The 17,760-nt window shown below is 41.0% G+C and overlaps 1 protein-coding gene across 1 annotated transcript in view; it reads left to right on the top strand.

The window, feature by feature from the left end:
- Window positions 1-14,263, top strand: part of mosmoa (modulator of smoothened a) — a 30,285-nt gene extending 16,022 nt beyond the window's left edge. Inside the window, exons 2-3 of the mRNA XM_082530283.1 lie at window positions 286-498; window positions 10,662-14,263. Coding sequence (XP_082386409.1) covers window positions 286-498; window positions 10,662-10,846 — 398 coding nt within the window. The 3' untranslated portion in view covers window positions 10,847-14,263. The remainder of the gene's footprint in view (window positions 1-285; window positions 499-10,661) is intronic.
- The last annotated feature ends 3,497 nt before the right edge of the window (window positions 14,264-17,760 follow it).

Raw genomic sequence — 17,760 nt, 5'->3', positions numbered from 1 at the left:
TGGCTTATTTACAGATTACATCCTCTTTATGCTGGAAGTGGGAAATGAAGTCTGCAGTGTGTCTCTGTCTCCCTCCTAACTGCAACCCTGCTGTGCGAGTGATTAGCAGTGGAGCTGAAACCTTTCCCCCTCCCATAGCTTTGTAATATATTTTTGGATTCGTTAAGAGTCCTGATGCAGATCATCTGAAAACGGCAAATACTTTTGTTTCATTTTATTTATTTATTTGTGTGAGGAGGGCGACTTAAAATGTCTGCTTCACTGACCCTCGTCGTCTTTCTGCAGGAGCCCTCACGGTCGGACTGGTCCGGCAATGTCAAACGATCCACGGACGAGACCGGACTTGTATCCCACCAAGGCTGCCCCCAGAGTGGGTCACCACACTGTTCTTCATCATCATGGGCATCATCTCCCTCACAGTCACCTGTGGACTGCTGGTGGCATCACACTGGCGCAGAGAAGCCACCAAATATGCCCGCTGGATCGCCTTCACTGGCAGTAAGTGAACATTTTCCCTGAAACTGATGAGACGACCTTTAGAAATTCCCCTTCACCACACCACGTCAGTATATTTATGCATCTATGCAGAGCAGTGAATAATAAAATGGGAGGAGGTTAGGTTGAATCGATGTAGAAATTTGGTTTTAGCCGAGTCTTGCACATCCTCATTTACATATGTGATAATGTGCACGGCAACAGAAACATCCGAGGCTACGCACAGGATATCAGTCAGTTTGTGTTTTTCAGAGTGATGTGAGGACCTGCGTGTGGGCGTGTGTGTGTGTGTGTTTTGTTGCATTTGCACATTTATGAGAATTATTTTATTTTTTATTTTGTTGCATTCTTGTCGATTATGCTTTCTCCCTGAAGCCGATATTGAGTTATGCAGTTTGTCTGGTACTTGAGTGGGTGGCCTATGTGCCACGGCAATTTTTTATTTTTTTATTTTTTTTTAAATCTCCCTCTTTGCCTTGAAATCGCAGCTCCTCTGCGCCCCCCCCCCCCCCCCGACATGATTTTTGTAAAGGTACGCTTCCACCATTCGATAAGAACTTCCATCTCGCGTACTGACTGTGTCTGGGCTGGTTTCGTAAGGCTGTGTAGGAGGGTGGCATTTGATTGGTCAGACAAAGACAAACCTGAACGTACTCGTACAGATGCAGCAGTGGTATGTGAAGTCACAATGCCCTGCAAAAATTGTTTGAAAGCCTGTGTATTTCTTTTTCTCTCTCCATAAACATTGAAGTTTCTTTTGCCTGCCTGGCCGATTGCGGATTCATATTTTTTATTTTTACTTTTTTTTTTCCTGATCATGTGATGAATCACTGCTTTTCAGAATCCCGATTTTTTTTTTTTTTATTTATTAATTTTTTTTAATTAATTAATTTTTTCCCCCGCTACACAAACTGCCTGTCCACTAATCACAAAACAGTGTTACATGCTAAAATGAAAGCAGTCGAGTCATTGTTTAACGACTGTACTCAAAGGAAAGTAAGAGCGTTGCCATGGCAATTGTGAGCAGTTGTTACCCCCCTCCACACCACCCTCCTCCCTTCCCATGTACAGCTTCTGCTGGGCATATTAGACAAGAGGTATATTTTTAGTTCAGCTTTAAAGCATGAAAACGTTTACCAGCAAGGAAATAAATGAGGGGAAAAAAGGTTGGAGGAGGAAAAGACTTGTGATCTATTTGAGAGATGAAGCTACGCCTGTGGCAACAGAGGGAAAAGTGATAGAAAAGCATCACTTTTTCTATTTTTAGTACCCCCATTAGTTGGCACTTTAGAGACTGATGGTCTACCTGGGATTCTCTTGTAACTCTTGAGCGGGTAAGGTGGATGAAAAGGGGAGAAAAGTGCTTGATGTTGCTGAATTTTTGCTGTGACGTCTAAAATATTTCATGTGGCTGAGAGAAGGGGGGAGGGGGGTTAAGTGAGAAAAAAAACTGGTGTGATGGTAAAGATGGCAAGCTGAGCGAGTAATCTTGTTTTTAGACATAAAGTGAGAGGTTGTTGCCCATGTAAGGATGCAAATCGAAAGAGAGGAATAAAGTGAAGCTGGTAGCAAGAAGGCAGGGCTGGTTCATTTTGGGCAAAACAGGTGATGAAGGTTGAGAGGAGGTGGGCAGTGTGTAGTGTTACTGGCTCCAGGCCATCGGGACTTGAATGGACAGCTTTGTGTAACTGGCACAGGCCCGCCTCTGTGTATCGCTGTGTGCACACCAGCAGCGTTTTCCCCCAAAATATGAAGGTCATCTGTGGGGGTGGAGTGGATGCAGAGTTATAGAAAATGTCATTGTGAAGATTCGTTAACAGTAACTGCAAACCATTCGCTAATTAATGAAGTTAGAAAATGAACAAAGCAGCCTTTTCTCTCTCTTTGGATACTATTTACAGCTTCTTCTTTTTTTTTTACCACTTTAAACAGAATCATTCTTCTAGATTTAACACTGAACTGGTTTCCATGGATGCCAACTTTATTAAATAGCCTATTGATCCTTTTTTTTTTATTGTGTTTGTTTTGCAAGAGAAGCCACCCAGATCCTGCAAATTTTGAATTAAAAATCTGTGATCCATCCTGAGAAAAGTGAGTCAAGGCATCAATGTCGTGTTTCAAATATGTGAGTTGAGGGGAAAAAAAGAGGAAATCTTGTGTTCTTTCTTAAAGGGGGTTAAACTGCTGCTTATGGTCCTTCTCTGGGTAGTTGCACATTTATGTGATTCAGGTTTATGAGTTGCAATGTCAGAGCTGAATTGTGTTGTGTCTAACTGATTAAAACGTAATCTGTGACTACTGCTGGTGCACAATAAGAGATACTGTTTAAAGACCTGAATTTTTTAAAAAACCCCAAAAACATCAGCACTCAGGAGAGTCAGAGACTACCAGCAACATAAAGCAGTAGTGCTCACACTGGTGGTATGCCTGCTGGTGGAGCACTGAAGCATTTCTGATGTGGACACATGTTTCCAGGGGTAAAACTGCAGAGCACAAGAAGTTATTAGAATCTGATTGCTGAAGGAAGAACCACCAAACGAGCTTAATGGAATCAAAATTCAGGTTTGATTTATTCAGGCAGTCCTATCTGAAAAACTAGCATGTGCTTATACTCCCTATACAACAGTTCAACTGAAACATTTCACAGAAAGAGCTACTAAATTATCCTTTTAGAGCCCAAAAGATGATGCACTATATTGCCAAAATTATTCTCTCATCTGTCTTCACACACATATGAACTTGAGAGACCAAGTCTTGTTATGCCGAAACATTACGAGTTCCTTTCACTGGAAGTAAGGGGCTGAGCCCAACTCCTGGAAAGACAACCACACAAAATCCCCCCTCCACCAAAGTTTACACGAGCAGTGAGACTCGTCCATCAGGCGGCATCCTATCATGGTACCACGCTGGAAAATAAGAGACACTCATTCTCTCAGGAATGTTTGTTGAAGCAGTCTGCGTGCTTAGCTTCTTGATTTTATAGACATGTGGTCATGGAACTGATTTGAACACCTGAATTCAATGATTTTAATGAGTGAGTGAATACTTATGGAAATATAGAGTATATGCTGTGCATGAAATCTTCGTTATCTGCTGTTTGGTTGGCTCAACTCGTGCTGCCTGCTTCTAAATGACCTCTAACTTATCTTTGCAGTATCTTGTTATTTAAATCTGTCACATTTCTGATGCAAAGAGTCATCTGTTAATGAGCAGCATCGGTCTCTTTAGTGATACACTAACAAGCAAGTGCAGCTCTCATAGTTGCTGTTAGTGGTTACTGCTGCAGATTAGACTTGTATATTAGATCGTCTGGATTTATTAACACTTCAGTCTACAGCATGAAAACCGTGACACTTCTCCCCAGATGTAGGGAAAACGCTGCACCGGTGAATTCACAGAAATAATATAAATATGTTAAAATAATATTCTGAATAGTATTTTAAAAAATTAAATCAGCATCCTATAGAAAAGAAAATGTATGCTTAAGCAAGTTGAACAAGGGAGCAGAATAACTACTTGTAGCATGAGTAATGTGGTAACTGTTACTCTTTACAAGTATTTGTATTAATGATTAAATTATTTTTCTAAATCTCTGTTGCCATAAGAAAGAAAAACTGCATATTTGTCATTTGAGCAGGTTTCTGCTAATTGGAAGCGTGGTGGTTCGATCTCTCTCATTCAGTCTTATGTGTTGAAGTATCCTTGTGGAAGCTTCTAGGATGCATCCATTAGAGAGTGAGTGTGTGTGTGTGTGTGTGTGTGTGTGAGAGAGAGAGAGAAGTTAAAAGGATTTAGGCATAGAAAGGGGTTTATGTATGAGTGAGTATGTGTAAATGGGTGAATGAGCCTTGTGGAAAGAAAGTGCTTTGAAAGCTCAAGTATTGTGCATTTACTATTTTAGAAAAGGTCCTTAAATGATTAAGTAGCTGATGGTTGTTTTTAGATATTTTCTGTCAATCAACTAAAGAATTAATCGGATAATTGCTGCAGCTCTCTTGTTTGAGTGCAAAGAATGACTGCTTCTCTGAAGGCTCCATATGTCACTGGTTGAAACACTTAAGAGAAGCGTCTGACTGAAGTGCACTTTGCTCAAGTTTTCAGGTATAACGCTGAGTCGTGTATTTTTGGCTGCCTTTTAGCTCGCCTCACGAATAAACACATGTCCGGAGTAATGAGCGGGCATGAATCTAAACTCGAATTGTGATGCAAGTTTACTCTGCTGGGATCTTTTGTGCTCGCTAACAGACAGGAGGAAAGCAAACCGGTAGGTTTATGAGTAAAACCTCATCAGATGACGCAGGAATTTTTATTCGTGATGAAAAACGGCTAATAGGAGCACAACACTGTAAAACCGGTTTATTAGTTAGTAAAATACCTGCGTGAATGTCACACTCGGTTAATCTTGTTTAGATTAAATGCAGGCGCAGTTACAGCTTGGTTGCCAACCCATAAATATTCCTAGTTTTATTATATTTTTGGGGTAATGTGGCAAACAGATAGGCACGACTCACTTATTGGATTTCTATATCTTTGCCTTAAGAGAATAAAGCGTATAAAACTTTAATCTGTCTGAAATTTAAATTGCAGGAGAATCTAAAAACAGACTCTTTGCTTCATTTTAACAGTTTATAGTCAGTCTGTTATTTTATGCATATTCTACATCCTAGTAAAACCTTTAATCTGTGAATTGCAGGAATTAAGTCTCAGATTTTTCTTTTTCGGGAAACTGTATAGCGAAACATTAAAATTTGTTAATCGGTTTGTCCCAAAAAAATTGAGACTCAGATACTAAAATTAACATTAAGAAACTCATTTGCAACAATATCGATACTATCTTTGCTGTCGTGCCTCCTCCACTTGACGCAAAGCACACAGCTCCTTCCTTTGCTAACAGCTGAAGTAGTTGATGTCATTAACACTGAACAATACTTCAGGAGGAATTTAAAGAGGCCAGTAAAGCTCATGTTAACATTAGCCATTTAACTATTTGCAGTTACCCGATAGCCACATTAGCCAAATGTTATAAGCATTCGGCTAGTGGACTGCAGCTCATGGATGGAAGAGTCCTGGTGGTGTAGTCTTGTTGGTGTCACAGACACATGGGGAAGCGGCCAGGACTGTGCAGATCTGCGCCGAAGCCGTAGATGAACTGAGGAGAGAGTCCAGAGTGTGGAGAACAACTTTACCGTAATACGTTTTGTGCAATAATTTAATGATTTAGATGCGTTAGGTACGTATTTGTTTATTAGTAAGTTCTAAAATATACTTTACCTCCACCATCTGAAATGAAATTATGTAAATCATTTTAATTAGTTACTTTAAAACTAAATCTTCTATACTTCTGTACCCCGTGATATAGAAAATGACATTGAATATTTTTCTGGGTATTGGTATAAAGTATGAAATTCTCGTTCTGTGACAACGCTGCTTGTAACCCAGTCATTAAAAGCAAGCGTTGCTGGGCAGCTATCTTGGTGTTGCCTCCAGGCAGTTATTTTAAACCCTTCTAAACTTTAATTTTTAAAGCTCACAAGGATGAAACTGTACGTATTATAATTTGTATTTAAAACGTGATGTTTTGGGGCATTTTTCCCTTTTATTTATTTATTTGGACAGTGAAGCTTTTTTTAAATAGGAAAGTGCGGCTAGAGCTTTGGGGAAGACACACATCAGATCCCTGGGTCAGAATCGAACCCAAACCGCTGCATCGTACCTCCGTGACACATGGTCACCCGCTTTTTCAGGTGAGCCAAACTGCCACCGCTTATCTGCATCTTTGTGACAGTAATGAGTTGATACGCCTGTCACCACACAATTAATGCTGTTTTGAACTTGTATTCACACATCAGTGCAAGAGCAGGACCGGCTCATATATTTCACAGTTCGGATTTCTTATTGGCTCTTCGGGGTAAACTGCCATCTTCGCCGTCTGGCATTGATTTCTATTCAGGGTGCTTTGAGCATTGCATTTCTCTCCTATGTCTGTCTAATCTGAAAATGGCTCTTTATGCTTTCACAACATGTCACATAACCTCAATAAGTCAACAGGGCTTCTAGAGTACGGACACACAACTTTTTCTAAACAACAAGGAAGTCACTCTGAACTGATGTAGGAAAGGATATCTAATGCAGTTTCCGTTTGCGGTGTTGCTGCTTCAGGCAGTGCAGAAAGAAGTGTTGATCTAAAGAAAAAAAAATGCACAAAAATGGTGAAAAGCTCTTTGATAGATCAGTTATTTTTAATTACTTGAAGCTATTCCACAAATTCTGCACAGCCATTGATTTGGATTCAAAAACCACAGTTTGCTTTGCTGCTTAACGTCACTGTGAGTTACATAAGTTGTCTCAACTGGACCTCGAGCTTCAGTTACAACACTTTCAAAGGAAGGAAGAGAAAAGGGAACCTTTGCTATTGGCAACAGCTTTGTTATTCCATTTTTCACCTACTTCCTGGACATTTGAGTAAAACCACACGATGGCTTCATCCCTGATCTCTGCTGTGCTTGCTCTGCAGCCGCTGACTTGACCACTGTGTGTTGAGCAGAACATCACACTGTTTATTGAGAATGGTGCCTGTTGCAAAAGCAGCGATTCCCAGCATGCGGTCAACGCGCCGAGCTAATTGATCCCGCAGGGCTTGATGGTGATTGTCAGAGCTCACCAATCAGCGGAATTGGATTTGCAGAAGGAAACCAGGTTAACACAGAAAAAAAAAAAAACATGTCCCATGGTAGCTGAGCTCCTGTAGGGGCCTGACCTCTACATCATGTACTTGGAAGACACACTGAGACATTAAATTCAGAGTTCTCCGATATGTAGCCGTTTAATAATATAAAAAGGAAAATTATCTGGTCCTTAGCAGGTCTTAGATGAAATACAGTATATGTAATATTACACTCTCGCCATTTAACAAGAAATAAATGCAGTTGATTAACTGATCATTAGCAAGTGAGAGCTTTGGCTGTTTGCAGATCTGTAGCATTGAGGTGCCAACAGAAAGCCGTCATTGCTGCTGATGCTGGGAGGAGTTATGAGGCCGTTTTGAAGCAATTTGAAGTTTATCGTTGTGCATCGAGAGATGATTCACAAGTGAAAAATATTCAAGACAGTCAACAATCTTCCCAGAAATCCCTGTCCCAGCAAGTGTCACCCCAAGGTCATACTGTGCTTCAAGTGGCTCTGTAATTATTATTTTTTAACCTTAGTGCTACAGCTCTACTTCATCATCATCCATTTCATAGCTGCTCAGAGAAACTGCAAAAAAAGGGGGGGAAAGGAAAAAAAACCCAAGAGCTATATCTCGCTCTACAGGCCAATTAGATGTCAAAATTCATGGCAGCACAATTGGGTTACCAGAAGAAATCCTTTTTCTCTAAAGAGAAGAGGGCAACACAGGTCATACAGCAGCACAATGATCCCAAATATCAAAGCAAATATACAACCGAATTGCCTGAAAAGAAAAGAAACAAGGTGTTGCAGTGACTCAGTCAAAGTCCAGACTTTAACCTGATTGTTATGCTGCAGAGGGACCTGAAGAGAGCCGTGCATCAACAAATGCCTGTAGAGTTCAATGAACCGAAGCATCGTTGTAAAAGGAGTGGGCCAGAATTTCTCCACAATGATGTGAGATACCAATAAAGTCATTTAGAAAAGTTTTTCTTTTTCTTTTTCAAGCTATTGCTGCTAAATGTGGTTTTACAAGCTCCTGAATGCTTTTAGTTTTTGTCAACTAAATGTCATCGTAAGTTGATGAAGGTGACTAAAATCTAAAGTGTAAACTTTGTTGTGTTTTACCAGGGAAAGTTGCTCCACACAGTTTAGAAAGCATCTTATTTTCCTTGCCATCAAATGTGAAATGCATCTACTCATCTCTTCCTCCTAAATGTTGACATTTTGTCGCATTTTCATTCAACTGGGAGGAAAAGAGTCAGCTGAACTAATCGGATCACCTCCAAACTTGTCCTGCCTTTCTACACTTCTGATTGGATCTAGTCTCCCCAGAACAAATTTAATCTCGGTTTTTATTCAGTGACGAAAGTGTCAATATTTGTATGAAATCCAATTAATGTATTTGCTGTCGCACATTTTGGGGGGTTTATTTTGGGTCTATATTACGGTTGAGTTGCATTGTGGGTAAAGTAGTTGATGGGCTTTGATAAGAAAGAACACATGGAGTGGAGTTTACTGTCCTATACCTCAGCCTTGGAAAACTTTGTGTATTTGTTCTGTTCTGGTTAGTCTTCGACGGCGTTTCCTTCAGCATTGCTTTTGCTTTTCTAACTTAAAATCTTAGGACTATCTTTTCTACTTTGATGAACACGTTTTTTGTGCCTAACTAAAGGTTCAATTAGTAAATCACACCTCTCATGTAACATCTAGTGGCAGTCTCAGGAAACTATAACATCTGCAAACGTGTCATTTCCACCACAGCTTCTAACATTTGTAAATTTGGTAAATCCCTTTTCTGGATTTGACTTGACTTGCAGCGTATAAACGGAGCTGCAATGTGCTTGTTTAGAAAGCTTAAAATGTGATTACTGATCTGCACCTTTTAAGCTTGTAGAGAAATGTACTGTGTTAATCAGCCTGAGGTGGCATAAAGAGCTTGTTTATGGTTCTTGGAGGAGCATTTACTGAAACTAATGGTACATTCTGCTAGTCTGGGAAATGGTGTCAATTCATTTTGAGCTCAAGGGAAGAAATTAATGATTTACCAACAAATAATTCACACACAAACTTTACAAACTTGAAAGCTTAAATCAAGCCCATTACTGCTGGCTGGCTTTCTTTTAGAGATTTGCTAAAACATTTAACTGTGGAAAAATGCTGCCTTCAGGTGCTGTAAGAAATATTATTTAAATATAAACGATGTCAGAATGCAAGCATAACTGGCAAAGAGGACGATTTCTGGGATTTTTGAGACACAGGTTTGGACGAGGACGTTGACATGGTTCCTTAGAAAATGTTGCACATTTATTAAGAACATCACTCAAAGTCCAAACAAAGTTAATCAGTATTTTATCAAGATTTTGATGCTGAGCTGCACATCTGTGAACAACAAACCTCTACTGTGTGTGTGCGTGCGTGCGGCTACTCTGTATAAATGCACAGCACATTAGTGGTTTCCAGCCTTTCCGTACTGTCAGTCCCCCAAACGCTCTTCGGTAATCTCATGACCTCACAGGTTTATTGAAGATGAAGGAAAAAAATCCTTTTGTCACCTGAACTTATACTTTTTATATAAGTAAGCACTGAATCAGGGTTTTTGCTTCCTCGCTGGACAGACGGACATCTCTGAGGTTTGCTGAGGATCAGGTGTCTCCTTAAATTTTTTTGAGCAGTGTATTAAAATGTGACCGAAAAGTTATAAGTTATGGCTTTTTCACTTTCTTGGTTAAGTTTCACTCTAATGATTGTAGTGCTGCGTTTACCTTGTAGTCATATATGATGTGCTTTTAAGTGTTTTCAGTGCCTGCTTCAATCTTCTGTCTATAGAAAGTTCCAGCTGCTGCTTTCATGAACATGTCTCTCTCTGAGTGTTTCATTTCTCCAATTTTCTGCAGTCAGCTGCTGTTCATCAACTGAATGTTGAAGTTTTCGGGGTATTTTCAGCGATGTCTGCGCAGCTGCCCTTTTTGTTTCCTCTTCGGAGGAAGATTTAACTAAAAATAGAAATGTCTCATTTCTACAGGAGACTAAATTTGGTTTGGGCGAGCTTGGACTCAGGCTAGTGTATGCTTGTCAGACTAATGTATAATCTATGACGCACATTAACATTACATAATTGAGTGCCTCTGCCTCTCATCTTTGTGAAAATGCAAGGCAGAATTATCTGCATGCCATGGGTCTGTTTGCTTCTGAAGGGACAATTACACCATTTGAAAGGCGGTGTTGTATCTCACTAATGAACTCCCGAAAATTGAAGTCAGTTTGAGGCTATGCTTTCTGCTCAAGCTGATGAGGTTAGGCTTAATTTTCTGAATCCACTGTGGAGAACAAAGACTAGAATAAGAGCTGACACTCCTTTAGTGTCATTTATCAGTTCAGTCTGTCCCCAGAGCTTATTTTACACACAAGATTTCAGTGCATTGAGGAAAAGCTACAGATTAATTCGAGTCATCTTTTAAGGAACTAATATTTTTCCTCTCTCCCTCCCTTGCTTCCAGTGATCCTGTTCTGCATGGCGGCGCTCATCTTCCCAATAGGCTTCTATATCAACGAGGTGGGAGGCCAGCCGTACAAGCTTCCCAACAACACGGTGGTCGGCTCCTCATACGTGCTGTTCGTCCTCTCCATCTTCTTCACCATAGTGGGACTGCTGTTTGCAGGCAAAGTTTGCCTCCCGGGCTGAGGATTCCAACGCTGTCGCCTCTGGACTGACACGAGAGGCTCTGAAAATGTCATGGGATTTAAAAAACAAACAAACACACATGCAAAAATGACTGAAAATCAAAAACGACTAACTCTGGCCAGAAGCCTGAAACGGGGGAAGTTTCTGCTTATGTGTCGAGGGACCGCAGCACCGTGGAGTACCCAGCGACTAAAAAGACGAATAAATGAACAAAACACTTAAAGGGGACATGGACGCAAAAGGTTGGGGGAGTGCGAGGGCAGCCGAGGCTGCTGCAGCACCCTGCCACTGTTGATTTAAAAGAAGAAAAAAAAAAGAAGGAAAAAAAGAAAAAGAAAAATGGTGTCTCTCTGTTGTTGTTCTGTTGGAAAGGGTGCTCAATGTGCTGCTGTCATGGCAACCGCGACCACAACGCTGGCGCACATTTCTTGAGGACCACTAAAGTCACTCCTCGACATGATTTCCAGCCACCCGCCCCACCTCGCCGCTCTCAGCATCATCTGCGCCGTCACGACCGCTCCTGTTGCTGTTTTTGGCTTCTCTTAGCTATTTTTAGTTTTGTGTTTTTTCTGTTGTTGTACAATTTGTGTTCTTTTTTTCTACTTCTTCTTCTTCCTCCCCCACCACCTTTGTCCACTGAAGTTGTTTGAGTGTTACTGAGGTTCACTGAGCTGAACCCTTGAAGGAAACCCTTCGGGGGAGGTGGGAGATTGCAAAAGCTTGGCTCTAGAGTGGGGTTTATTCTCTCCTGTCACATTTGCACAGCCCCAGGTGTGTGGGAGAGGTGAGCAGCTGAGGTCACAGCTGTCAGGGGGCCACACACGGGCTGCTGTGGATGAGAGGAAGATGCAGGTGTGCTTCCTCTTTTGTCTCCAGCCGGCTACTGCTCAGGAACAGGTAGCCCCAAAGGGGAGGCTGACCTCCCTGGGCAGCAGAATACAAGGTCAAGCACCATTAAGGAGAATGCCACTTACTGTAAGACCTTGCATAGTGTTATTAATAGCAGCAAAGTATTAGCGAGTGTAGACAGCTCTGCTAAGCCATCAGCTAACGCCATCATGCTGATACACTCCCACAGCCAGTAACTAGAAGACTGTGAATTTAGAGAATCATCATAAACGCACCTCGTATTTATAGTAATACACTTAATTGCGTTAAGCACAGCCACATGCCTAGTGGCCTTTTCAAAGTATTTTGTAGGGATCACTGCAGTTTTGCATTTTTCTGCAGGTTGGGAGCTTCCCTGAGTGGAAGCTGGAAGTTACAAGTGGTGTGAAAATAACATGCGAATGCTAAAAAATCAGTGGTATTCTCCTTTTAATGTTGGACAGGAAGTAAGTGAGCCAGGAGCAGTTTGTTCTTTCTTTCTTTCTTTCTTTCTTTCTTTCTGCATAAGTGAACGGACTGCAGGTCAGGTCCATGCATAGGGGGGCTGTGCCTCGGTTTGCTGCTCGTGATGTCTGTGAATGCAACACACACATACATAAACGCACACAAATACAAAAATATATTTACCCTTGCAGGGTTTTTCCTGGCCTGCAGTGAACCTTCAGTGAGTTATTTTCCTGTAGGTTTGAACACTTCACATTAAAATTAAACCTTTAATTAAAAAAACAATTTGGTGATTCTGGCATAAGGTCTTTTAAAGGATCCCAAAAAGTCCTCTGTGAGGGGGAAAGCCCTGCACACAGTCTGCACTGTGTGCAAGCTAACATGGTTTTATTGTAGTAATTACTTTATCAGTGTCCAGATTAATTTGCACCACTCTTTGCTCATCACAAGTTCTTAGCTGTCTTGCCTTCATCAGGGTGATGTCTGAGGTTGTTTCTGGTCTCTTCCTACAAATAGAAACTGCATAAAATACAACAAAAAGAGTGCTCCTTTAACAAATATAATCAATTAGGTTTGAACCATGTAAATGGGACAATATTGCAGTGCTCTGTACCATTTATACTAACAGTGAGGGTGCGACTACAGTAGTTGCCACTCAGACACATCCTCCTCATCAGCACTGGTATAAGAGTAAAGGTAATAATCTGTGAATTTCTGAACTTTTATACTGATATATCTTTAAAGGAAGTAAAAACCAACACAATGGTGTCTTCAGCCCAGCTGGGCAGTGGTAGCACCAGTGTAAAGTTACAATGATCCTCAGGCAAGTTTTGAATTTACTAGAAGGCTCTTAGTTAGGATTTAGAAGTGGACTTATCAAGGTTGATTTGTTATGGATAACATCCTTGGGACGTGCGAGTCTCTCGAAAGTTAAAAAATAAAAATAAAAAATCAGTGAATGTTGAGATTGAACTGATAAGTCTGACTTCTGTCCATCGACACAACCTCGTAGCTCACACACTTCTGGATTAAACACGGCACCAAATTCAAACAGATACAATGTATCCATCCTATCTTCCATTGGCCTTCACAGAGCCTTTCCTTAACTAAACAAATAAAATAAAATAAAAAGTCACAAGAGGCAGAAATGATTCGTTTTCCACCAGCACTGGGGTGTCGGCACAGGATCGTTGGAACTACTGTTCTCACTGGGCGCGTTTGGAGCTACTGCAAGAAATTCAGCAGTGATTGGCAAATGGAGCCCACCGATTTGTCCAATGTGATTTTTATCTTCTTCCCACGGAAATTACCCCATCAAACCTGTCAAAATGTGAGCCAGTTCTTCAAAAATACACCACGGCAGAGCTGGCCCAGCATCAGTGCTGTGCTGGTGGGAAAAGAGGTGTCACTGCTGAAGCTGGAACCAGCAGAAGATTAGCATTTCTGATTTATTATCGAAATAGCTGCTGATTCATTCTCCTTCAGTCATTGCAGCTCTTTCACACATTCATACCATACTGTAAATGTAGGGAGCATGCAAGCTGCTGACCCTAGGACTTGTCCTGGAAAGTGTGTGTGTGTTGAACCGATCGCAGTCGCTCACTCGCCAAGTCTTAGACTTTTTGTTTTATATTTTCTGTTTCCTGCTCAACTTTTCTTACTCTCAGTCTGATGATGTATACGGCTATTCTGTACACTTTGCAGTGCCCTGTCTTGGTTGGTTCAGTATTGTGCCATGACCTACTTCTTTTTTTTTTTTTCTTTTTTTTTTTTTTAAATAATGTACAGACACAAGAGGCAGGATTTCTGTATTAGAAAGCACTGTGCATTCAACAGTATAGGTAACAGACATAGAAGCACCACAAATGTATAAAAAAGAGAACTTCTTACCTCATTGTTTTTTGGTTTGTTTGTTTTTTTTTGTTGGGTTTTTTTTTGTTTCAGCTATTATTTTCTAATGGTGGCAACATGTGTGCCCTCTAATTTGTCTCTTGCCTTGATCGGATGTCTACACGTAAAGCCTATGATCATAGGAAATTATTTATCACTGAATAAAAAGAGAAAAGTGGGTGTGTGTGACTCTGACACGGTCTCTGTGTTGTGCTTATTTAAAATGGGTGAATCTAATCGAGAGGAGGATGACGGGCGAAGCGGAGCAGAGCTTAATCTCATTATGTTTTTGTAGGATGTGGCCCAAATGTACTTTGCCTCTTCCTACTTCATTAAATCGAAAAAGAGCTTGTTCTCAGACACAAACCTGCTGTGATTTGAGAGCAGCTACCCATGATGCATCAGTGAAGTGCTTTCTGAGTGCATTTTGTTAAATACTCAATGGTTTCTCGCTCTCACGCCGAGCCAGACCTCCAGCACCGCAGTGTCATAAACAAGAGGCGCACATTTCCTCTGGACCTGTGAAGATCGTGTCTCACTTTTTCTGCTCGCCCCTCAGTGACCTGGAAATCTATTTTTATAATTATCTGAGCTTAGTCACTTTTACTCCTTCTAATTTATTAGTCCCCCTCAAAGTACTCGCACCCAGATCAAAGCAGTGGGATAAATTTTAATCGGCCAATCGCATCACAGCAACTCGAGTACACATAGGCATGTATACCTGGTCAAGATGACCTGCTGAAGTTCAACTTGACATAAAGTGACTCTGAATGTGGCATGGCTGTTGGTGCCAGACGTGTTGGACGTGTTTCGGGATCTGCTGATCTACTGATATTTTCCCCACACAGCCACCTCAGGGTTTACAGAGACTACTCAGGCAAAGAAAAAATTTCTAGTGAGCAACGGTCCTCTGGATTGAAATGCCGGAGGTTCTGGGAGAATGGCCAGACTGGTTTGAGATGAAAGGCAATAGTTACAATACATTGAACCTTAATGCAGCAGAAGACCAAACTAAGTGCTACTGCTGTGATCTAAGAAGAGGAAACGGGATATAACTGGCAGAGGCTCAGCAAGAATGGAAATGTTTGGTCTGATAAGTCTAGGATTTCTGGCAGAGTCGTTGGCATAAACAGCAGAAAGCATGCATCCATCCTGGTCTGCTAGTGTGGGAATATTTTCTCTGCACACTTTGTGCACCACAGTCTACCTAAGTATCATTACTGACCAGGTCCAACTCTTTATGACCCATCCAACTCCAGTCCTCAAGGGCCGGTGTCCTGAAACAGGCAACTGGCAATTCAGCCATTTGATTTATGTTGCTGCAGCTCATGAGGGCATGAACATGGTGCAATAAAAGTCAATTTTTCCAAATGCTTACATTTATTTACATTTACTTGAGTAGGATTAGGGGTTGCCACCTTGGGGTGCAGTCAAGTCCTATAGTGTCTTGCTAATGACCTACTAATTTTATTCATGTGTGTTGCAGCGGGGACACATTTAAAAGTTTCAGGACATCAGGCCTGGAGGTCTGGAGTTTGACACACCTGCTCTAAAGGGTGCTTCTGAGAGGATACCACACCATGTCACAAGCTCTAATCCTCTACAACTGATGTGTTGAAGATGTCAATCTCACTGTACACAGATCCATTAGAGCACCTTTGGGACTTGATGGAACGGGAGAGTCACATCATGGATGTCCAGCTGACAAATCTGCATCAACTGTGTGATGCTATCATGTAAATATGGCGCAAAATCTCCATAGAGGAACAGTCCAGCAGCTTGTTGAATCTATGCCATGAAGAATTAAATCAGTAGCAACCCAGTACTAGCAATGAGTAGCTAATAAAGTGGCCCTTGAGTGTATATACATAAGTAGCAGATAGATTTCTGCCTTTGATTTAGATATATCTGTTTAAATGAATATCCAGCACCTGCTACAAAAGATTAGACCTGATGGGAAAACACGAGCAGCATTGACATTCATTGGTTTTCCTAAATAGAATTTCCTTTTCATTCACTAATAATGGCACTTACTTGGCAAAATCAATCTCAGGACTATTCACAAAAATCTACAAATAAGAACACAACCCAGGCCCATTAAAGCAGGCCTTTCTATTCATGTTTCTCATTCATTCAGCAGGAAGAGTCTCCTTCATTCATTTCTCACTTTCTCCTTGTCGGTGCACAGCTGAAGATGAAAAAGCACTGCTCCTCCCAGGACTGCACTCCCCATTAGCTTCTCTGTGACCTGCAGCGCCCAGTTCAGCTCCAGTGGTCTTTCCATTTAGGATTTCAGAAGGTCACAGCAATTCAGCTCAGTGCATCACATCAGGCCACTTTGCTCTGCTTTCTGATGACAACTTAGGGATGTTTGTAGAAAAACAAAAAATAAAAATATTTTCTGGAAATTTGATCTCAAGTATCACGAAAATCAGTGGTGGGCAGCATGTTTGTTTTTTCCCCAGAGGGCCGTGCTGACTCCTATAAAGTAAGAAAAGGGCCGCAGTTTGGATAATGACATTGAAACCGAATTCAAAGGAAGGAAAATAAACAGATATTTAACAAAATTTTAATTAGCCTGGATTTTTCCACTTGTCTGATGGGACAGTTCACTGATGAAACACAGCACTGGAATCCAGTTAAATACCAGCATAGACTAACTGCCGTCATCTGCCATAAGATTCGTTTATTAATGAAGTCTGCGTGCCTTTCCCCACTTGTTTCACTTGCAAAGCTTCTCTAGTACAGTGATCGTAATGATGGAAACCATTTAACTCTTTCAGTGGCTGAAAGAACCAGCAGCTGATGCTTTTTTTGGAAATATTAAATTTATGTCAAGAACCAACAGCAGAAATCTATGAGTGCTGTCTGCTACTGCAGTGGTTTCCTACCTGGCTTCAAGATCCTTTCAGGCGGGACCTGGAATGAATCTAAGTTAATTACAGATGCATAAACAATAAATAAAACTTGAGCGTTTGCAGTCACGTTAGCAGGTCTGTGAGGTTGTTCTCGATCACAGCTGAGCTAACATCAGCTTAAATACCGATGTTTAGTTATGATTTTGATCATTTTAGGATGTTAGCATTCTGATTATGCTAACGATTTTGCTAATTCAGTTTATAGCTCAGTTTCTGAACTCAATTTTCTTAATTTCTTTCGTTTTATTGAATCGTTTCATATCATGTCATGTTAAATTGAATGCTTTCACTGTGGAGTCTCCAAATGTGAATAAACTAAGCACACGCTGTGATTTATTAGCTTGTAGGTCCACCTTTAGCAGCAACAGCTTGAATCATTTTCTGCCTGACTTTATCAGTCTCCCACATCATCGTGGAGGATTTTGGCCCACTCATCATTAAATGTTGCCTCTGAAGTTTGTCGGCATTGATTTTTGCACAGATCTCTTAATGTCACAGCACGGCATTTCAGTCAAGTTGGACTTTCTCTGGGTCTTTGCAACACCTTAATTATTTTTCTTTTTCACCCTTTCTGTTGGAGATTTGCTGTTTTGCTTGGGATCATTAACCTTTTGTGTTACCAAATTTTAGGTAAGCTTTAGACAACTGAAGACTCTAGAATACTTTGGTGCACAAAGGACTTCCTGGTAGACTCAGTGACTGCAAAGTGCCCAAAACAAATCCTAATCGTCTCCCATCTTCCACCACGCCGAACAGTCGGTATGTGGCATTTTC

Source organism: Aulonocara stuartgranti, assembly GCF_965226115.1.
Source record: "Aulonocara stuartgranti genome assembly, chromosome: 4".
NCBI classification, from domain to species: Eukaryota; Metazoa; Chordata; class Actinopteri; order Cichliformes; family Cichlidae; genus Aulonocara; species Aulonocara stuartgranti.
The sequence above is the reverse complement of the archived record's forward strand: the minus strand, read 5'-3'. Positions and strand labels throughout refer to the sequence as shown.